General features: G+C 29.8%; 1 protein-coding gene across 3 annotated transcripts in view; it reads right to left on the bottom strand.

The window, feature by feature from the left end:
* The window catches only part of LOC122855026 (1-phosphatidylinositol 4,5-bisphosphate phosphodiesterase epsilon-1-like), a 119819-nt gene extending 102513 nt beyond the window's left edge, over positions 1-17306 (bottom strand). For 2 of the 3 annotated variants that reach the window (XM_044156136.1, XM_044156135.1), the window contains exon 1: positions 16900-17306. In XM_044156136.1, coding sequence (XP_044012071.1) covers positions 16900-16902 — 3 coding nt within the window. In that variant the 5' untranslated portion in view covers positions 16903-17306. Of the gene's footprint in view, positions 1-6935; positions 7034-16899 lie in introns of those variants that run through there. The other variant, XM_044156138.1, reaches the window with a different exon arrangement.
* Positions 17307-20885: the final 3579 nt, after the last annotated feature.

Genomic DNA, 20885 nt, shown 5'->3' on the forward strand with positions numbered 1-20885 from the left:
CATAAGGTCACGGGCCATGTTTCGGAACGCTTAAGGGAAATTTTTGTTTAAAACGGCTTATAAAACTACAAAAAAATTACATTTCTATATATTTTTTTTTTCATTAAAATAGTCTTTAAAGTTATCAAAAAAAAATATAAGCAGTAAATAAACATAATGGTTTATTTATAATGATTTGTGTATGATTTTATAATGATTTTTTCACAATGACTGAGTTACGGAACGATTGAAAATCTGGTGCCATAGTTTCGGACCGTGTAAGTACGAGTTACGGAATGCTCATAAATAAATTGGTCATACAGGGAAAAAAAAAAATGTAAATAAGTACTTATGAAGTGTTTAAATGTTTTAGTAATCATTTTCCTTTATTTAAATATAAATTTTAATAATATAAATAAAATAAGAAGGCTCTGAAACAGTCATCTATGAACGCGCATTATGTTTTTTTTTTTTTTGTTCGTTAAAAATATTTTTTTTTAAGTTTATCATGTATTTTTTTTAATGCAATTGTTATTGTTTTATTTGTGTAATCACGTTTTTTATTTTTAGTTCTCATTTTAAATATTTAATTTTTATTCGAAAAAGTAAAAAAAAAAATTAAATAAATAAATTCAACAATTTTAGGTTAAACATGGTGAAGATAGGAAATCCGTGATCGGGCCAAGCATTGAATTTCGAGACCCAATTACGGATTCCAGTATTATTAAATAAAAAATTAATAAAAAAAGAATTATTTATTAAAAAAAAAAGATAGTCAAGTTCCCCAAGGTGCACCCTAAGTGTTCCGTAGGATTTTTATTTTTTTTTCTTGCTGTTTACAAAAATATTGTAAAAAAACAGTTTGTGACACTACATAGCGTTGAATAAAAAAAAAAAATAAACGACCGAAAAATTTGAAAAAAATATTGTAGAGTCTACAGATGAAGCGTCGTCAATTAAAACATTGCCGGAATTCATTGGTCAGTATTTGGAATTGGGCCATGTCCAAAAATGGGCATATTAAATCTAATAAGGCCCAAAAAGTGAAAAAAAATATCATGTCTGTTTTTGGAAAAAAAAAAAACCTAAATTTGTTTTAACATCGACTAACTCGGTTCGGCGGTTCAAAAAATATCGCGAAAAAACAATTTGTGACACTACATATCGTTGGATAAAAAAAAATAAACGACCGAAAAATTAAAAAAAAATATCGTAGAGTCTACAGATGAAGCGTCGTCCATTAAAACATTACAGGAATTGATCCGCCAATATTTGGAATTGGGCCATGTCCAAAAATGGGCATATTAAATCCAATAAGGCCTCAAATTTGGAAATAAATATGACCATTGCTTTTGACCAAAAAAAATAAAGAAAATGAGCATCTCACAAGCCAATTCGATTCAGGACTTCTCGTTTTATCTTAAAATAACAAAAAGTCACAGAAAAGCGAAAACATAAGTGTCCTACGGAACACTAAAAATGAAAGAAAATTAAATTTCGAATAGATTATGTCTCATATGTATTTTTTTTTATACTTACATAATATCATATCTTAACAAACAAAATAACATATACTCTTAACGTTCAGGACTACGACAAACTACGACACTACCGCACCCGTATTCACAGGGCAAATTTTATAAAATTTAGGGCTTTTTTTCGCCACTGATGGCGCGTATAAAATTTTTTTTATATAGATTTTACATATAAAAGCTTCACAAGCGCCACCGGTGGATGAAAAAAGCCTTCAATTATAATGCCCTGTGAATACGGGTGCCGAAAAGTGGTGTAAAAGTTTTTACACGATATTTTATTTTTTTTTAAGTGATTAATACTAGAGTAAGGAGAGTTAGTTGTCGTTAGGGACCGGGAACCGAAACATAGCCATGTAGTTATTAGCACGTTAGAGTAAGGTCTTCTGACTTAAAATCTTTGTAATTACTTATTAGACACATTGTAACTCGACAGAACATACAAACACTTTATAAACCACGTTAGAATTAAACACTACAATTTGTAATATCTACTGTCAACTATTGTACCATCAATTTACATTGTTTAAATAAATATAGTTAATCGTTATTATTAAAAACCATCATCAACAACATTACTACTTTCTTCTCTTGCCTTCTCCTACTACGCTGTGGACCTGACCTATTGACCGAAAGGTTAGGGTCGGATAACTAATTAACATTACAATTATTACGGGTAAATTCGGGCATAACAGTTGTGACGTACTCGTTTTTGCAATTACGATTTTCACAATGTAATTCGATATATTTTAAATTTAAATTAATATTTATCAGCATTTTGTCAAATTGTAAATTAATAAATTCTTTTCTTTTCATTTTGCTAAAACATACAATATTTTGAGGTCGTTGAACAAAAGCTAAATAAAGTCAGCAATAATTAATTACTGATTATTATGAGAACCGTTTATAATTATTGGTTAAAAGATATTCCTACCATAAAATATTATTGTTCCGAGGTCTATAAAAACTCACGTATTTTCGGAAACAATTGCTCTCGTGAATAACTAATTATAAAGGTAACATCTACCTTTCTTTCGGCATATATTTTAAATCATGTAATTTATACAATGAATAAATAGTTTTACTTTAATTTGTGTTGTTAAATTAATTAACATTTACGCCATTTTTATTATCGAGTGATTATCATCAAGACATTTTCCATCTACAAGGTCGACCATCCAGATTTACAACGCCTTAAAAACTTTTTTGATATTCACCTCTAACATCTTTAAAAATAAACTACGCACATTTACCTCTAATCCTGTTACCCGCTTGAGAATAACTAAATAGAGGACTTTAAAATATTGTTTACTGATTTGTTTATTTTATTATAAAAAAATAAAATTAAACCTGTCACGTAACACAGTGCTATTATGTAATTGAATGAACAAAATTATCACTTAAAAAACAACAATAAAAAAAATTGTTTTTTGTAAAATTATTATTAAAAATTAAATTTCTATTTTAATTAAGGTTGATTCCAAGTCCCATCGCCGTACCAATATTTATGCCACAAAGGGCCCGTATATTAATAACGCTATTTTTTATTCCCCGAATAGAAAAAACCAAGTTCTTTAGTAGTATGTGTGTGCGCGGCAACACACTAGCAAACAAAGTTTACGTCGTACGCCAAAACCATGCTTGTGTTCATGTCTGTGTGCCGCGCATCTAGCAAAATTTCGAAGTTTGAAAGTTGAATATTTATTAAAAGAAAAAGAAGAAAAAATTGAAATAATTATCAAAATTTCGTCTTGTCCAGGGCTACAATCTGATAGTAAATGTACAGTTTTGAATCAACACAAAAAAAAGTTATTCGTAAAAACATGAGGTAACGCGTATACCTTGTGTGTTAAAGTTGTCAACTTTGACAGTAAATATCTCGAAAAAAGCAAACAAGAAAAAATTCACAATATAGATAATTATTTCATTTAGAAAATAAGCCGAAAAAATCGAAAGTCTATCAGAAATTCAGATATTCGGAATCAACCTTCATTGATTTGAAAATTTTTTTTTTTGTTCTAAAGGAGACAAAAAAAACTTCAATATTACTGTGAAAAAAATATTTTCACTTGAAAAATAACAATAAAAGCAATTGTTTATTGTAAAATTGTTATTTGAAAATTAAATTTCTATTTTAATAATTGATTTATTTCTTTTTTTTTTTTTTTTTGTTTTAAAAAAGACAAGACAAACTTCAATATGACTGTAAAGAAAAAAATTTATAAACTTGAAAAATTACAATAAAATTAATTGTTTAGTGTAAAATTATTATTTAAAATCAAATTTCTATTTTGATAACTAATTGATTTCAAAATTTTTTTTTTTGTTTCAAAAAGGACGAGACAAACTTCAATATTTAAAAAAAAAACAAACAGTTCATAAACTTCAAAAAGAACAATAAAAAAATATACAGATATATATTCTAAATATTTGTGAAACTCAATAAACACAAAATATAAAACAGCTCTATCTCAAAAATATATTATAAAATATATATTGAAAATATATTATGTAGATATAGATGACAGATATAACTTCAGGCCAAATAACTATAACTTTTATGTAACCGCGGTTATAATTTTTATATATTTTTGAATATATTCAGTGAATATATATTTTTCCATGCGGGTATCGTGATACTATTTTTAGTTTTTTTTTAAACAACTAATTAGAAAGATATTAAATAAATTGAAAATGATGACGTAACGAACAACCGATTTGAAAAACTTATTACCCGGTAAGCTTACTTGCGTTTTTAAAAATTGAGGTGAGACCCTACCTTCTCTTGATATTGTGGTTTATTAGATATTTGCTCTTATTCAGTTATTATTCATCTATGAATTTAACAGTGACGTTTATGAATGGAGAGAAATCTGTAGCAAAAATTAGTATAGTAGTGTAGTTAATTACACGGATTGTGCCACGGCAATAATTTGATGTAGCATGATAAATTTTAGTTCACATAAGGATCAAGAAAATACCTAAAATCTTTGATATATATATGGGGCATTCTTAGTCAAATCACGGGGTCATCTGCCTGACCCCCTACGATTTTAATAATATGAGCTATTTTTGGTTGATTTTAGGCTGAAATTAAGCCTCTAATTTTTTTAGATTTTTTCATTAATTTTTCTAGACTCCATCATCTTGAATATCACTATTTTTGCAATTTCTCAATAAGGACCATTTTTTTTTTTCTGAATTTTTTTCACAGAATCAGGTACACAATACACTCATTTTAAGCACAGCAAAAATCTGGGTCCAGAAATATAAATATTTTTTTTTTATTTTCGAAATTTTTATTTTCAGCAAAAAAAGTTTCTAAAAATGCCGAAACAGAAAATTTACCAAGGGAAAATCTAGTTTTTTTTTATTTTTTTGAAATCAAAAACTTATATATTATAAACTTATATTCATTTTGGAAAAAAAAAATTTTTTTTTTGGAAACAAAAAATTTTTTTGCTGAAAAATAAAAATTTCAAAAATAAATAAAAAATATTTATGTTTCTGGACCCAGATTTTTGCTAGGCTTAAAATGCGTGTATTGTGTACCTGATTCTGTGAAAAAAAATTCAGAAAAAAAAAAATGGTCCTTTTTGAGATATTGCAAAAATAGTGATATTCAAGATGATGGAGTCTAGAAAAATTAATGAAAAAATCTAAAAAAATTAGAGGCTTAATTTCAGCCTAAAATCAACCCAAAATAGCTCATATTATTAAAATCGTAGGGGGTCAGGCAGATGACCCCGTGATTTGACTAAGAATGCCCCATATATATTCAATATTAGAAAACTTCTCTATTGTTTCTGTTCTATAATCAGTCAAATAATTTGATTACTCATGAGTTATGAATCATAACCCTGGCACTTTTTGTTAATAATTTATTGTAATGTTTTCCTTTATTTATTCACTTCTTATTTATTTAAGCCTAGAGACAAGTTGTTAACTTTGTTTTTTCATTGCAGTATGATAATTATAAGAAGTGATTTAAAATATCATTTCCCACACGAAAAAAATATATAAAATTTTTATGAAAATTATATATAATCACTTTATAAAATTCTTATATATAAATTTTATATAAAAGTGGGCCAAAAATGGTATAAAATTTTTATATAATTTGCATAAGGTGTATTGTATAAAAGCTTATATATACGATGTATATAAATTATATATCATTGTTGTATATATAACTTTTATATTATTTTTATATTTATTTAATAAAAAAAAATATCTAGTTCTTATAAAAATCTTTTACCGTATTTCGAATCTCAAAACGTTTGTTACAAACAATGATTGTTCAAATAATTAAATAATTAAAAAAAAAAGAAATATTAATGTTATTGTAGATACCATACAGAACTAATTAGCTTTTTTTAATTTTTCCTAAATCTAAAAATGTCACTTTATCCGAATGACAGTCGGAGAAGCTAACCATTGCGCCACGGGTTTGCACATGAGATATCAAATTCATTTATGGTTCATGAGAACTTTGAGAATGTATCTACTTTTTTTTTATTGAAAGTAAATTATAAAAAAGTAACTGAAATAACTTAACTATTTTATAAGTAATCAAATATCTTTATAAATGAAAAAATAATATTTCAATCATTGCATTCTCAAAATCCTCATGAACGAAAAATGAATTTGTTATCTATATGCTTTTTGTGATCTTCCCAGTTCGATCCCCGGTGACATTTTTTGGGAAAAATTAATTAATTATCTCTATTATTTTTCAATATTTAATTATTTAATTAAACAAACTCCATTCAAAAGGTAAAAATTTTTTATAAAAATTATATATTTGTTTTTATAAAATAAATATAAAAGTTATATACAACAATTATATATAATTGATATAAATAGTATATATAAGCTTTTATATACAATACACCTTATGCAAATTATATAAAAATTTTATACCATTTTTGGCCCACTTTTATATAAAATTTATATATAAGAATTTTATAAAGTAATTAAATATAATTTTTATAAAAATTTCATATTTTTTTTTCGTGTGGGTTGTCTGGTTATGTCAAATAAATTTTATTTGGGTGTACAATAAAGGATTATCAAAAAAATTTTTTACATCACCTAAAAACTGTAAATAACAAATAAACCGAATGAACACAATAACATCAAAAAATAATCTTCAATAAAAACTCTATGATTTCGATTCGAAGACAATTCTTTTCAAGACCTTAAGTCCATAAATTCACACTATTTTTTTTACAGTGCAATTGTAAACTGGAATTGGCCGATGGAGTACGAATGTTGAATTAAGTATTAGTTTTTGTTGGCTCCTTTATACCTTTGTCCATTTTTCAAATGTCCAGATGCAAACATTTTCATGGTTTATCCACACTTCGTTATAATGCAATACGATTTGACTCGAGTAATAAAAAGTTTTTCTTATTGACTTGCCTTATCAGAATATTGCGTCCACGTAAAGTGGAGTGTATGAATATTACTATTGAAAGTTGAATAACAATCACTCGTCAGTTTGTGGTGATTCTGAACTTGTTGCGACTAATTAGACAAGTCAAGGCACAGCAGCCCACGCATGCCAGGCTGCTAATTAACTACATTCAAATGAATTTATTGTTTCATCCAACACGCAAATTTTCCCAACACCAATGATTTAACACCATTGACTCCGTTTTTGATTTTTTACTGAAACATAAGAAATATAGAATAAGTACTATGAATAAAAGAATTTGTCTAACGTTTTCATTGTTCAAATTGAGACGAAATCGTTACATGACTGATTTGTGACATTTTGAATGTGTGACCGTTATTTTTTTATTTACATTGCAGAAAAAAGTGTAATCCACGGTAAATAAGTTAAATGAGTTCTGAATAAATTGTCAACGATAAAATAATCATAAAATTAAGTTGTATCACATGTCTGCATGGAGGCCGCCATCTTTTTTTATACTTGTTTGTCAATCAAACAAGTAAAGTGCTGAGCAAATAAATCAAGTGTCCATAAATTAAAACACAAGGCTAACAAAATGAACTGAGTGTCATTAAAATAAATACGGTGTCTTCAGTTATTTTTATAATAAAATATAAATCTTAATATACCACTCATTCACGTGTTTGTTAGAGGACGCCATTTTTTTCCTGTCATAGGAACTATAGTACTATAGTATAACTCATATTATAGTTATAACTTGTATATATATAAACTGTATAGTCTCCATAATAATCTGTAACTCAAGTTTTGATCTAGTGACATCTTGTCAAACCTATCCTTTTCCGTCTGTTGCTTTCCGAAACATTAAACCCTGTCTGTCGACAAAAATGGAGGTTGAAACTTAATTATTTAATTGGTGGTAATAATTGCCAATTTATTATAGTGGAAAAAAAAAATTATTCTATAATAAATTAATTAATTTTATTAATTATTATTGTAACAGGACCTAAAGACCGGTAGATATGATGGATTTATGGTTTCTGAGCTATCGAAATACAAACTTGAGCTTCTTATGCCTAATGCGGGGTTAGAACCCTGGACCGCGGGATGGAAAGTGAACGCCTTATCCGATGCGCCATAATAGTATAATAAAAATATGTAGTAAGCAACATTAATTCCTTATCTACAGCTTTTTAAAAATAAATTACTCGTATATTATTTATTGAATAAATGAAAATGTCCGAGGACAACGACACAATTAATGTTGCCAGAAGAAATATGAGGTAAGCAACATTAATTCTTTCGCTACATCTTTTCCTTAGCTGATGCTTTTCCTTGGTATTTTATTTATTTATTTGACAGATAAAATCATTACAATTTATTTTAATAAATAAAAATGTCCAAGAAAAAGCCGTAGCTAAGGAAAAGATGTAGCTAAGAAATTAATGTTGCTGAAGGAATTATGTTTTGAGCAACATTAATTCCTTAGCTTCATCTTTTCTTGAGCTTTTCCTTGGACATTTTTATTTTTTAAAAATAAAATGACATGTATTCTATTTATTGAATAAATAAAAATACCAAGGACAAGCAGTAGCTAAGGAAAATATGTAGCTCAGGAATTAATGTTGTTGGAAATACAAAGTCTGATGACACGTCCCTGACTAAATATATTTACAACTGCTACACTACCGGACACAAATCTTAACTTACAGGCTGACACTAAACAAACATACACAACCATACACTACACACACACTATATGCACCCCTAGATAATATATTCATTCCAGTTCCGGCCGCCGTGCACTTTACACTCTTGCCACGCATTATATATTCTCTGACTGCTAATTAAATAAACGTAACCAATAATATTAAATTGTACTTGTTATTATTTATGATCTACCCTCACATAACCAACAGGTTATGGGCCCAGGCATTTAGCCTAAAATTAAATAACAAGCATTTAAAATAAATTTTCTTGTTTAACGTACAACGCGTCTAGTGAAAACGTGTAGCGTCTATTGCATCAGAAACCGCGTGTGAACAGTAAGTGCTTATATATATAAAAATTAGTGACAATGGCGAAATCCCAAGTTATCTCAATTAATCCATTAAAACATGATAATTATGAAATATGGAAAGTCCGGATGGAATCATATTTATATAAATTGGATCTCTGGGATATCGTATCAGGCGTTAAAACAAAACCTCAAACAGAATGTGATGATTGGAATCAAAAAGATAAACTGGCCAGATGTGAAATAATCCTAGCCGTTTCGGCTAGCGAATCACAAAGTATCAATTCTACAAATACGTCCAAAGAATTATGGGACAAAATTAAAAACGAGCATCAGTCAAGTGCACCAATAAATAGAGTGACTTTACTTGCTATGCTTACTCGTTTTAAAATGGATAGCGCAAAAAGCATCCAAGATAATATTAATGAATACTTTGATCTTGTTAATAAATCCAAACAAATAAAATTGGAAGTAACTGATGAAACTTTGGCCATGTTTTTATTAAATAGTTTGCCTGAAGAATTTGAAAATTTTAGAATGATAATTATGACTAGGGAGACTTTTCCATCATTGCAAGATCTGCGCTCGAAACTTCTAGAAGAGTCAGATGCAAGAAAATCTATTACAGAAAGTGGAAACAGTCAAGGTCAGAGAGCCATGTACGCAAAATCTTCGTTTGGCCGAAAAGGCCCGAGCAATCGAAACTCGTTTTCTCGAGGTGGAAAACGACCAGCACATAAACCGCCGTTACACACAGAAACAGATGACCGGTATAACAATAACAATAGAGGTGGGGGAACGAATGGACAGAGAAGATGGACCCCGCACAACAACAATAACAAAGGTTTTGACAGAAAGTCAAGCAATACAATACGCTGTGCAAGGTGCAATGGTTACAATCACCATGCAAAAGATTGCTATTCAAAAAATATTTATAAACATGCAAATTATGCGGAAGAAGAAGAAGAAGAAGATGAATATCGAATTATGTAAACAATGCTAACAAATCAAACGATAAAAGTCTATGGTGCTTAGATAGTGGCAGTACATCACATATCACTGCAAACAATAAGCTATTTAAACAAATTGAAAAAGCAAATTTAAAATTAAGCCTTGCCAATAATGATTCAACAAAAATAAGTGGTGTTGGTGAAATTAAAATAAATATTAATGATGGTAATAAACAAAAGACAGTGAAATTAGATCGTGTTTTATATGTGAATGATTTAAGAACTAATTTACTGTCAGTGTCAAAAATGACAGATAAAAATTATAAAATCCTCTTTGAAAAAGAAAAAGCGACAATATCTGACATAAATGATAATGTACTGATAACAGCAAAGCGAATTGGCAATCTATACTATATCCAAGAGAGCCAGAACGCTGCAAATCTTGCCGAATTTAATTCTAAAAATGACTTTGAAAAATGGCATCAATGGCTAGGCCATGTCAACGAAAAAGATATAAAGCTCATGTGTAAACAGGGAGTACTAAATATACCAAACTCACTTCAAGAAATTAAAAACTGTGAAGTGTGCGCTCAAGAAAAAGCTGTCAATCAACCATTTCCAAAATCCAATGACGGGAGGACAACAGATTGACTAGAAATAATCCACAGTGACGTAAGCGGTCCATTTCGACGCCCTTCTCACAGTGGACACAGGTTCTACATCACCTTCATAGATGACTACTCAAGATGGGGTGAAGTATACTTTTTAAAACATAAAAATGAAGCGTTAGAAAAATTTAAAATATATAAATCTATGGTTGAAAATTTTACTGGCAAGAAAAGTAAAATGTTACAGACAGATAATGGTCGAGAATACTGCAATTCAAACTTTGATAAATTCCTACAAGAAAATGGAATTAAGAGAAGGTTAACTGTACCATATACACAACAACAAAATGGCGTAGCTGAAAGAAAAAATAGAACCCTGGATGAAATGGCAAAGTGCATGATGTGACATGCTGAAACACCAGGTATTTTTTGGGCTGAAGCAATCAATACAGCCAATTATATTCGTAACAGATGTCCAACAAAACCTTTAAATGGCAAAACGCCTCATGAGCTGTGGACAAATAAAATTCCAAACGTTGACCATTTTCAAATTTTTGGGACAACAGTATATGCCTTAGATAACAAAATAAACAAAGGCAAATTTGATTCACGAGCACACAAATGTGTATTTGTTGGATATTCAGATACTTCAAAAGCGTACAGAGTCTGGAATCCAGAAACTCGAAAAATAATAATATGCCGCAGTGCAAAATTCATGAATGATAAGTATTATAATAATAAGTATGAAGAAATTCTAGGTGAAGGTGGGGACATGGTGAACCAAAATCCACCATCGAATTCCCTCAAAATAATTAATAATGAACCATCAATTAATCCATTGATGATTTCCAACTAGCTCCAGAAACACCTATTAGAGAAAATCTACCAGATAGACCAAATAATACATCAATAAGAGGTCGTGGTAAACCAACTACATTGAGAACAGGTGGTAAAGGTAGACCTAGAAAAATATATCACCAAATAAGAAACAATACAATAGAAATTGTAGATGACTCTGAAGATGAGCTACCAAATGAACTAGCAGCTGATGAAATTGCAAACCTAACTGAAGACCCAATTACAATTCAAGATGCCAAAAATTCTGATGATGCCGAAGAATGGCAACAAGCAATCGAAAATGAATTACTATCTCAAATTAAAAACAAAACATGGGATATTGTACCAAAACCAAAAGACAGAAAAGCTATTGGCAATAGATACGTCTTCAAGACAAAAAAAATTCCTGGCTCAATTTCTGGCAAAAAAAAGTCAGATTAGTAGCTAAAGGATGCTCTCAAAAATCAGGTGAAGATTATTTTGAAACATTCTCACCAGTTGCAAGACTCACTTCAATAAGAGTCATGGCTGCACTAGCAGCAGAATTTGGACTCATGATACATCAAATGGATGTCGTAACAGCCTACCTAAATGGTGACTTGAATAAGAAAGTCTACATGAAAGTCCCTGAAGGGCTTGAAGATATGCTGACTAAAATGTTGTCAGGCAAACCTGTCGGATCGAGTAGGCAGGTCATGTCAGACACACGAATTTTAGTAACAGCAGAAAATTGGAAGAATGAATCCATAATGAGAACAACAAAGTCTGTTTATTAAGAAAAGCATTATACGGACTTGAACAGGCTGGAGTTCAATGGAACAGGAAACTGGTAACTGAATTGAAGAAACTAGGTCTACAACAGCTTACTCAGGATCCATGCATGTTTGTCGCCAGAGACAAACACGACATCATGATAATATTAAGATATGTGGATGACATGCTCATTGCATCTGCTAATATTACATGGATAGATGCAACTCATTGGAGCTCTGATGTATTTAACCATTTCTACCAGGCCAGACATCTCATATGCAGTAAGCTATCTTAGTCAATTTAACTCATGTTACTCATCTGAACATTGGAAAGCAGCGAAAAGAGTTCTCAAATATTTAAAAGGCAGTATAGATAACAAGCTTGTATATAAAAGAACTGGTAAACAATTGTATGGTGTTGCTGATGCTGATTGGGCAGGTGACAGAAATGATAGAAAATCATATACTGGATATACTTTCATATTGGCTGGTGCCAGTATATCATGGGAATCAAGAAAGCAAAGAACTATCGCCTTATCTAGCACTGAAGCCGAAAATATGGCTTTATCAGAGTCAACCAGAGAAGCATTATACTTCCAAGAACTATTTCGTCAGATCGGTATGTTAATAGAACATACAACTATTTACAATGACAATCAAAGTGCTCAAAAACTTGTATTCAGCCAAGCATATCATTCTCGCACCAAACATATTGACATTAGACATCATTTCATCCGAGACGTCTATGAACAAGGGCGAGTAACACCATCATATCTATCAACTGATAAGATGCCAGCAGACATGTTAACTAAAGGGTTAACATCCACTAAACTGACAAGTTGCAGCCAAGGACTTGGTCTACAAGTAACGTAAACAACATGTTCTACGTCATCATCTTTGAGAGGAGGTGTTGGAGATACAAAGTCTGATGACACGTCCCTGACTAAATATATTTACAACTGCTACACTACCGGACACAAATCTTAACTTACAGGCTGACACTAAACAAACATACACAACCATACACTACACACACACTATATGCACCCCTATATAATATATTCATTCCAGTTCCGGCCGCCGTGCACTTTACACTATTGCCTCGCATTATATATTCTCTGACTGCTAATTAAATAAACGTAACCAATAATATTAAATTGTACTTGTTATTATTTATAATCTACCCTCACATAACCAACAAATGTTGCCAAAGAAATTATGTTTCAAGCAACATTAATTCCTTAGCTACTGCTTTTTCTTAGACATTTTTATTTTTTAAAAATAAAATTACATGTATTTTATTTCTTGAATAAATAAATCTACCAAGAACAAGCAGTAGCTAAGGAAAAGATGTAGCTAAGGAATTAATGTTACTTAAAACATATTTTCTTGGGCAACATTAATTACTTAGCTACTGCTTTTCCTGAGACATTTTTGTTTATTAAGGTTGAATGTAAATAGAATTTCCCACTATACCATTTTTGATTTTTTGATTTCAAATATTTTGGTGGTTTTATAAAAGAAGTAAATGAAGAGCTCGAATATTGGTTCTCGGATACAATTATCCCTGACAGGTATTTTAAATGTTTGAGTATTCTAAAAGTCCTTGAAAAGTATTCTGATACTCCAGTTTTTGGACTTAGAAAAATTTCAATATCATAGCACCGTATTATATAATAAACTCCAATTATTTTTAGAGTTAAATAATTTATTTATGAATTAATTATAATAATTATTTAATAATTTTTTCTATCCTTATATTAACATTTCCAATTTATTCTAGTAATCATGCTGGAGACACCACATCTTTTCCTTACATACATTTGCCAATAGCTATTTAACTATAATTAATTATGGCAAATGTTGATTAGGAAAGGATGTATAGTCAAATAAATCGAGTCGTAATCTAAAATAACGATAGTGAATCTCTTTTTTAGTTTTTTAAATAAATTAGATTTGTATAGACCTTGTAGCTTATGTGAACAAAATTTCAAATTTTATTAACTTGTAAAAATGGTCTCGCGGTAGAGTGTAAGTTTAGGAATTAGGAAAACGTAGGATCAAATCCGGGTAGAAACGAATTTATGTAAAAAAATATATATGTAAAACGCACTCTTGTTAGAATTATTTTTTTCAAATAATCAGCAGGTATTTTAACCGGATACAATTGTATTTCAAATACTCGTCAAACATAATCCTGCTAAAAATACTTTTCAATCGGTATCCGAAAAGTACTTTTAATGGCGCTCAGAAACACAATTTCAAGTATCAAACACAATTGTGTTTCGTCAAAATACCTCAATTTTTTCATCTCGGGCAGTTATATTATCAGATAAAACAATCGTTTATGATTGTATAATATCGGATGTTATTTTACCTATGCAATTGTATGAACCAACATACTATTATATACAAATTTTTTTCCTGGGAAGATATAATGGGCAGTTTGAAAAGACATTCGAGAATAATATTCACGGGTGAAAAACACGCGTGATTTAGAGGATCTTGATGGAACTTTGCCAGAGTATTTTTAGGAATAAAAACTTTCGATACAGAAAAAGTATCATTAAAAAAAAAGATCAAGTTAAGTTCAAATTTTAATTTCGTTTTCAAAAAATAAGAACTATTAACCCTGGTAGAGAAATTCTGCCGGCCCGACGTTGGCCCGACTTATTGGCCCGGCTTTTCATGTATAAGCATATATGCTTGTACAGGTTAAGTCGGGCAGCGCTCACAAATTTCTACCAGGGAAGTTTTTAATTTTTTTCAACAATTGACAATGCAAGAACAGTTTGTCGAGAATGACATTTATTTAAAAGAAACAAAGAAAAAATTTTCATGAGCTAGATCTAATTGAATCAAAAGTTATAATAGAAAAAGGAAGAACGTCTTTTATATATTATATTCTACTTGCAAGAAGGAGAAGTTTACTGTTTGATTTCTGGTTTTTTTAATATTTATTTTAGAAAAATAGTTGCATATATATAGAAAGGTTGTTCTTGTTTTAATAAGGTTCAATTTAATTAATTTAATTAATTAAATGATGATTAAACAAATAATACATTATGAGCTGCAAAAGAGACTCCTGCTTATCCCTGGATAGTCAGTTCTTCTCAGAAGAAGGATACGTTTCTTTTATAGTTTCTAGTTTATATTAATATAAATAATTATTGCAGCTTTTAGTCACTAGTTGTGTGTATATAGAAAAGTAAAGTTGAATTTGAAGAATAAAAAAAAAATTCCAAAACGTAAACCTCTTTTTCTTGTATAAAGAAGATAATATTTCTAAAGTAATAGGATTCTTTTCGGCGATAAATTATAGTCATGTTCCACAAAGTAACATATCGATTTGGTTCGAAGTTTCATTGATTGTTGAGACTTTAAAAAATGTTTTGACACTGTTCGTTGTTCTAAACAATTGACCTAATCACTTCAATGTGTGTATAAAAATTTAATGACTTCAAATTTAAACGAGAAAAACCAAAATTAAATAGAAAATGTCGCTTTTGTATATAAAAAAAGGATTTTTTTTTGTCTAATACCGCTCTTTTAAGCAAAAAGTCTTAGTCATATTAGAGCGAGTATTATATGCATTCCCTAAAAGGCTTATTGATTATCGGAACTCTTTTCAAGATGTTTTGACACCTGTTCTTGTTCAAAACAATAAACCTAATTACTTCAATCTTTAGTGATTACTTGATCTTTAGTTTATATTAAAAGATTTCATATATTTTCGTTCCATTTATACACTATGTCAAACATTACACTCCTATTAATTCCATTCCTACAGTTTCATATCATGAAATACATGCAAGACGATTTGGCAATCGTATTTATCATCATTAATGTTTAACAACGCAAAAAAAAACTTGACGTGAAATCCATGCCAACCATCTGATACGGCAAAAAACGTGTGGGAAATGAAGTATATATCTAGTAAAAAATATGACGTAAAAAGGGTTGTGAAAAGAAGAAGCATCGATATAACTGTTACCAAAATAGAAAAAAAATCTTGGGGTAGTTATGAAAGAGATGGACGAATGGAAAGAAATAAAATCACCGTTGGTCAAATTGGTTGATGAGTGTGTTACTGGAACAGCAATTCCAAAACTAGAGAGTTGAATAAAAACAAAGTGGATTCATATTTTTATGTTCTTGTAATAGCCACATGTTTTACTGCCCGAAAAAAAAATCAATAGTTAACATGTTCATGTTATTATTTTAATAGAAAAAAGAACAGCTTCTGTACGAACTCCCTCTTACTTTTCTTAACTACTTAAATGCCTAACAATCAACTTTTCGTTTTCAAATATCGTTTTTGTTGTTAGGTTTCAAAAAATATATAACCAATAAAAAAATTGGAAAAATGACTTGTTCAAGATGAATGACGTGAATCATGTCCGGAAAATCTATAATACCAAACTCACTAGTTCGATTTTTTTTCGCTAGATTAAGAAATTATTAATTGGTACGAAATATTAGTATTACTTAAGCTTGAAAGCTAAAGAAATAGTTTACGTTGGTACACATTCTATGTGGATAGTTTAATATTACAAAAGAGAAGTCATGGATTTTTTTTAACACATAAATCTACGCACATGATATCATTGCTAACATTTATGGAATACATTCAAAAATAGCTTTAAAATAGTTTTGAAAATTGAGTATCGTCATCATTTTTTTATGTCGACATCAATGACAAGTATTTTTTATTATTTATATAGTTTGCCAACATAATATATAATTTAAAAGTGATATTCGATAGATTGTGTGATTTTTTTATATTTTCTTAATGTCTACCTTACCATGTTTTGTAGATGTCTATTTCATTAATTTTTTCAAGAATATTCATTAGAACGTTACACTTTCATTTTTTATTCAAAAAATTGTCGGAAAATGATGTTTTTTTGTAGTTAATTGGTATGTTTGATCATTTAGCTTTGTTTTCAAACTACAGAAGTGTTGGAAAACTTTTAATTAAAATCACTAAAACATCAAAGATAATAGAAAAAAAAAGTGAATTCTTTTTCGAAAAATAAAATTATTTGAATCAAAAACAAACTGTGGTTCTTTTGTTGTTATTAATGATGTACAAAGCGTGTTCGAAGTATGTATTGATGTGACAGTAGTTACGACAATACTGCGCCCTATTCGATAGCCTTGCGCAATTATAACATCTCCCACTCTTGTAATTTTACAGTGCCGTGAAAGAGTGAGAGTTTAAACATAGGAGATAATATCTACACTATCTCTTCTTTATATATTTTTTCTTTGAGAAAACGAGCATGCGCAGCCAGTTCCTACTGCCCCAAGGGTGACTTTGTCGCTATTCGCAAACCTTTTTTTAAGCTTTATCGGCTATACGACCCTTTTACGAACCCCATTATGAAGGTTCAATCTTGTAGCAACGTATATGAAGCAGAGAAAAAAATTCTTCTTTATAATATGCATTAAAGCATGCATGAACATCGTAACTATCGTAATTGTTTACTCTAGTACAGATGATATACTCATGTTCATCGAGTCGGAAAAAAATTTCTTTGATATTTTATGCAAACAACCTTTTTTTCCGTCACAAAGAAAATTTATTAGTATATTCGCGCACAAACGTTGAGGTGAAAATATTTATTGTTCAAAGAATTACGTATTTTCCGTAATTCAACGAGAAGATCATAACTGTTTTATTTCTGTAGCATAATTAACTCCATTTCAAAGAACATAAGCTTTCTTATCATTAGACTTTCTTGTGACTAGATTTTTAGACATTTTTACTCTATGTTATTTTGAAATATAATGACAATATTCTGAAATTTTGTACACAGTCTTTTTATTATGAATACGATGATATAATTATTTTTTTATCTTAATCAGTTAAATTTTTTATAATTAATTGAGAAAAATCACATATATACTATAAAACTGAGTTTTATTGAATTGATCAATTTAATCAAAAATTTTTGAAGTAATATGAAACTTAAAAATAAACCCAGTCGACATAGTAATATATCTAGAGACTTTTTCAATATGAAGAATTATTATGGATACTTGGCTGTAAAAAATGCTAAATTGTATTATTCATTCCAATCTAAAAAATGAAAAGATTGAAATAAATAAAATGAACATTATTATCAATAAATTATATTGACTCAATTAAAGATCTGGTAACGTTTGTTGGAGCGTGTGGCACGCGTTACAGTTGAAAATTAAAATTTTTTAATACTCCGGCTAGGGCCGTGTTGAATTTTATCTGTTAAATAATTTTTAATAGTTCATTGACGATAAAATCATTTAAGAATCTCGATTTCAATGAGATACTTTTTTTTTTATTTTTCTCGAAGTTAATTATTTATTTTTTTATTTCGTTAAAGTTACCTAAAGCTAAGGCAAGCTATAACTTTTGTTAGAATTCACAAAAAGGCCTCTAATTAGGATTAAAAAACAAGGTTTTCAAAATTCTATTGTTTTTAAAAAAACTACTATTTTAAAAAACATTATTTTACTTAGCGAGATTTTTCACTTGGCTAGATTTTTTACTTAGCTTTGATTGTAGCCAAACAATCCATATCTACATTATTTTACTTAGCTAGATTTTTTACTTAGCTTTGATTACAGCCAAACAATCCATATCTACATTTTTTTACTTAGCTAGATTTTTTACTTCAAAAAAATTGGAAAAAAAAAAATTTTACGAAAAAAAACTAAGTCCCTTATTTTGAACTTGGCAAAACTGGACGAAAGAAAAAATACGGATGGTCATAATGTCCATAATCCGCAATAAGCCGCCATGGGGTGCTCGGGCCTGATTTCGTTATCAGTGATAGTGTGGTCGCAGAAGTTTCATATTAGGTTAAAAATAATTTTTTTCCAAAAAAAAAATTTGTTTTTTTTCTATTTATCAATTTTTGAAAAAAAGTGATTGAATAGACAATGCTCTTTCTTATAAAGGGCAATAAAGATTCAAAAGACGCTGCTTCAGGCTAAATCCGAAGTCTTTATGACAATTAGTTCAGAATTTATGAATAAAGCGATGGATAATTTTAGTCACTATAAATTTATCAAAATATTTTTCAGTTTTTCTAACTTCGATTTAAGCTCGTGGAGGCGTAACATAATACATTAAATCGACTCAATTTTCGGAGCAATTCCAAAGTCGTTACTTCGGCCACAGAATGAATTTTTCTACCTGTGAATCATCGAGCTTTATTTGACTTGTGCTAAATTTTGTTGTGGCTATCGTTTTTTCCTTTAGAAGAATGTTCTAACGACAGTCATAAAATCTTGTGGCTACGGATATCGTAATCTTGCCTTCTTAGTGGGTGTCTCTCGACAATCATCTTGGTTTATAAGCAGTATAATATGTTATAAATTTTTCTATAGAATAGAACATTGAAGAGAATTTTGATAAGCTTTAAAATGACGATGAAGCGATCGCAATGTTTCAAAAATTGACTGAGATATCACAGAAAGAGTCAGATAAACACCATTTGCCTATGTTAATCGAATGGAAAAACGACTCGCGTTCTGCGTGACCTCTAGATGTTAATCAATCTAGCTGAAAACTTAAGAGGCTTCTTTTTCGAGGCTTATTTCACGATAGAACCGGTTAATCTAAAAAAATAAAAATAAAATTTGAAGCAGAATAATATATATGTGTATGCTATTCATATGTAGCTGTGCGTTTTTGTTAATTAATTTAATAATTAATTTATTTTCAGTAGATATTATGAATTTGGAATATTTTTTGTTTTAATCATATTAAATTTTTTTTTTTTCAAATTCTGGGGAGGGTTTCATCCTTCCAGACTACACCCAAGTAGGAAGTGACGACAGGCACAAGCCTGGGACAAGCCTGATTACCCGGCTCTCGGGCCTGTGTCGGGCCTGAGACACAAGCCTGTGTCAAGTCTGGAATGTTCACAATGTATTTGCTGGTGTCGGACTAGTGTATCGGGCTTGACACAGTCTTGTGTTCCCAGGCTTGACACCGGCTTGCAAAAAAAATTATAAAAAAATATAAATAAACAATTTCTATTAATTTATTAATTTGACATTATTATTTCTTACGCGATACAATTTGAATTAACGATGATTATATGAACGAAAATAAACGGTGTAACGAGGGATCGATCCTAGGTCTCTCACGTGGAACTCCAATGCTCAAGTCGACCACGGGGGATTCATGAAAGAGTCAGTCAAAATTTTTTATATGAATGAATTTATTCGAGAGTCAATACACAGTCCTTGTAAAAGCCTGGCACGATAGTCAAAACCTAATAATTTTTATTTAAAATGTCTATTTACAATTTATAGATCTAATTAATTAATTTTTTTTTTTTTTTATTGAATACATGCACAAGTCAAGTCCCGTGTGAGGCTTGGTAAAACGGGCTTGACACAAGGCTCGTTTGAGGCCAGGGAAAACAAAAAAAACAGGCTTGACACCTGGCGAGTATTTTGACTTGGACATATACTTAGTTCTGCGTGCTGACAGGAATTCTAGGTACAAATCCACTGGTGGAGGTTGTCTCATGGCTCTAATGCACTACTTGCACCCTGTTGCACTAGATACCACATGGGCCTTGGCCCATCCCTGGTGAAAAAAATATCCTGCCTATTTCCCGTAATTGACAACATATCGGCGGGTTATGAATCCTGCCAAAAAATTTTGACGGGTTATCTATCCCGCCAACATACCGGCACAAAATATTGTCAGATTATGTATCCCGCCAATATGCCATCACAAAACACTCTGAAAACACTGATATATGTATACCCTGGTAGAAATATTTAT

The sequence above is a fragment of the Aphidius gifuensis genome, linkage group LG4 (genome assembly GCF_014905175.1).
Source record: "Aphidius gifuensis isolate YNYX2018 linkage group LG4, ASM1490517v1, whole genome shotgun sequence".
NCBI classification, from domain to species: domain Eukaryota; kingdom Metazoa; phylum Arthropoda; class Insecta; order Hymenoptera; family Braconidae; genus Aphidius; species Aphidius gifuensis.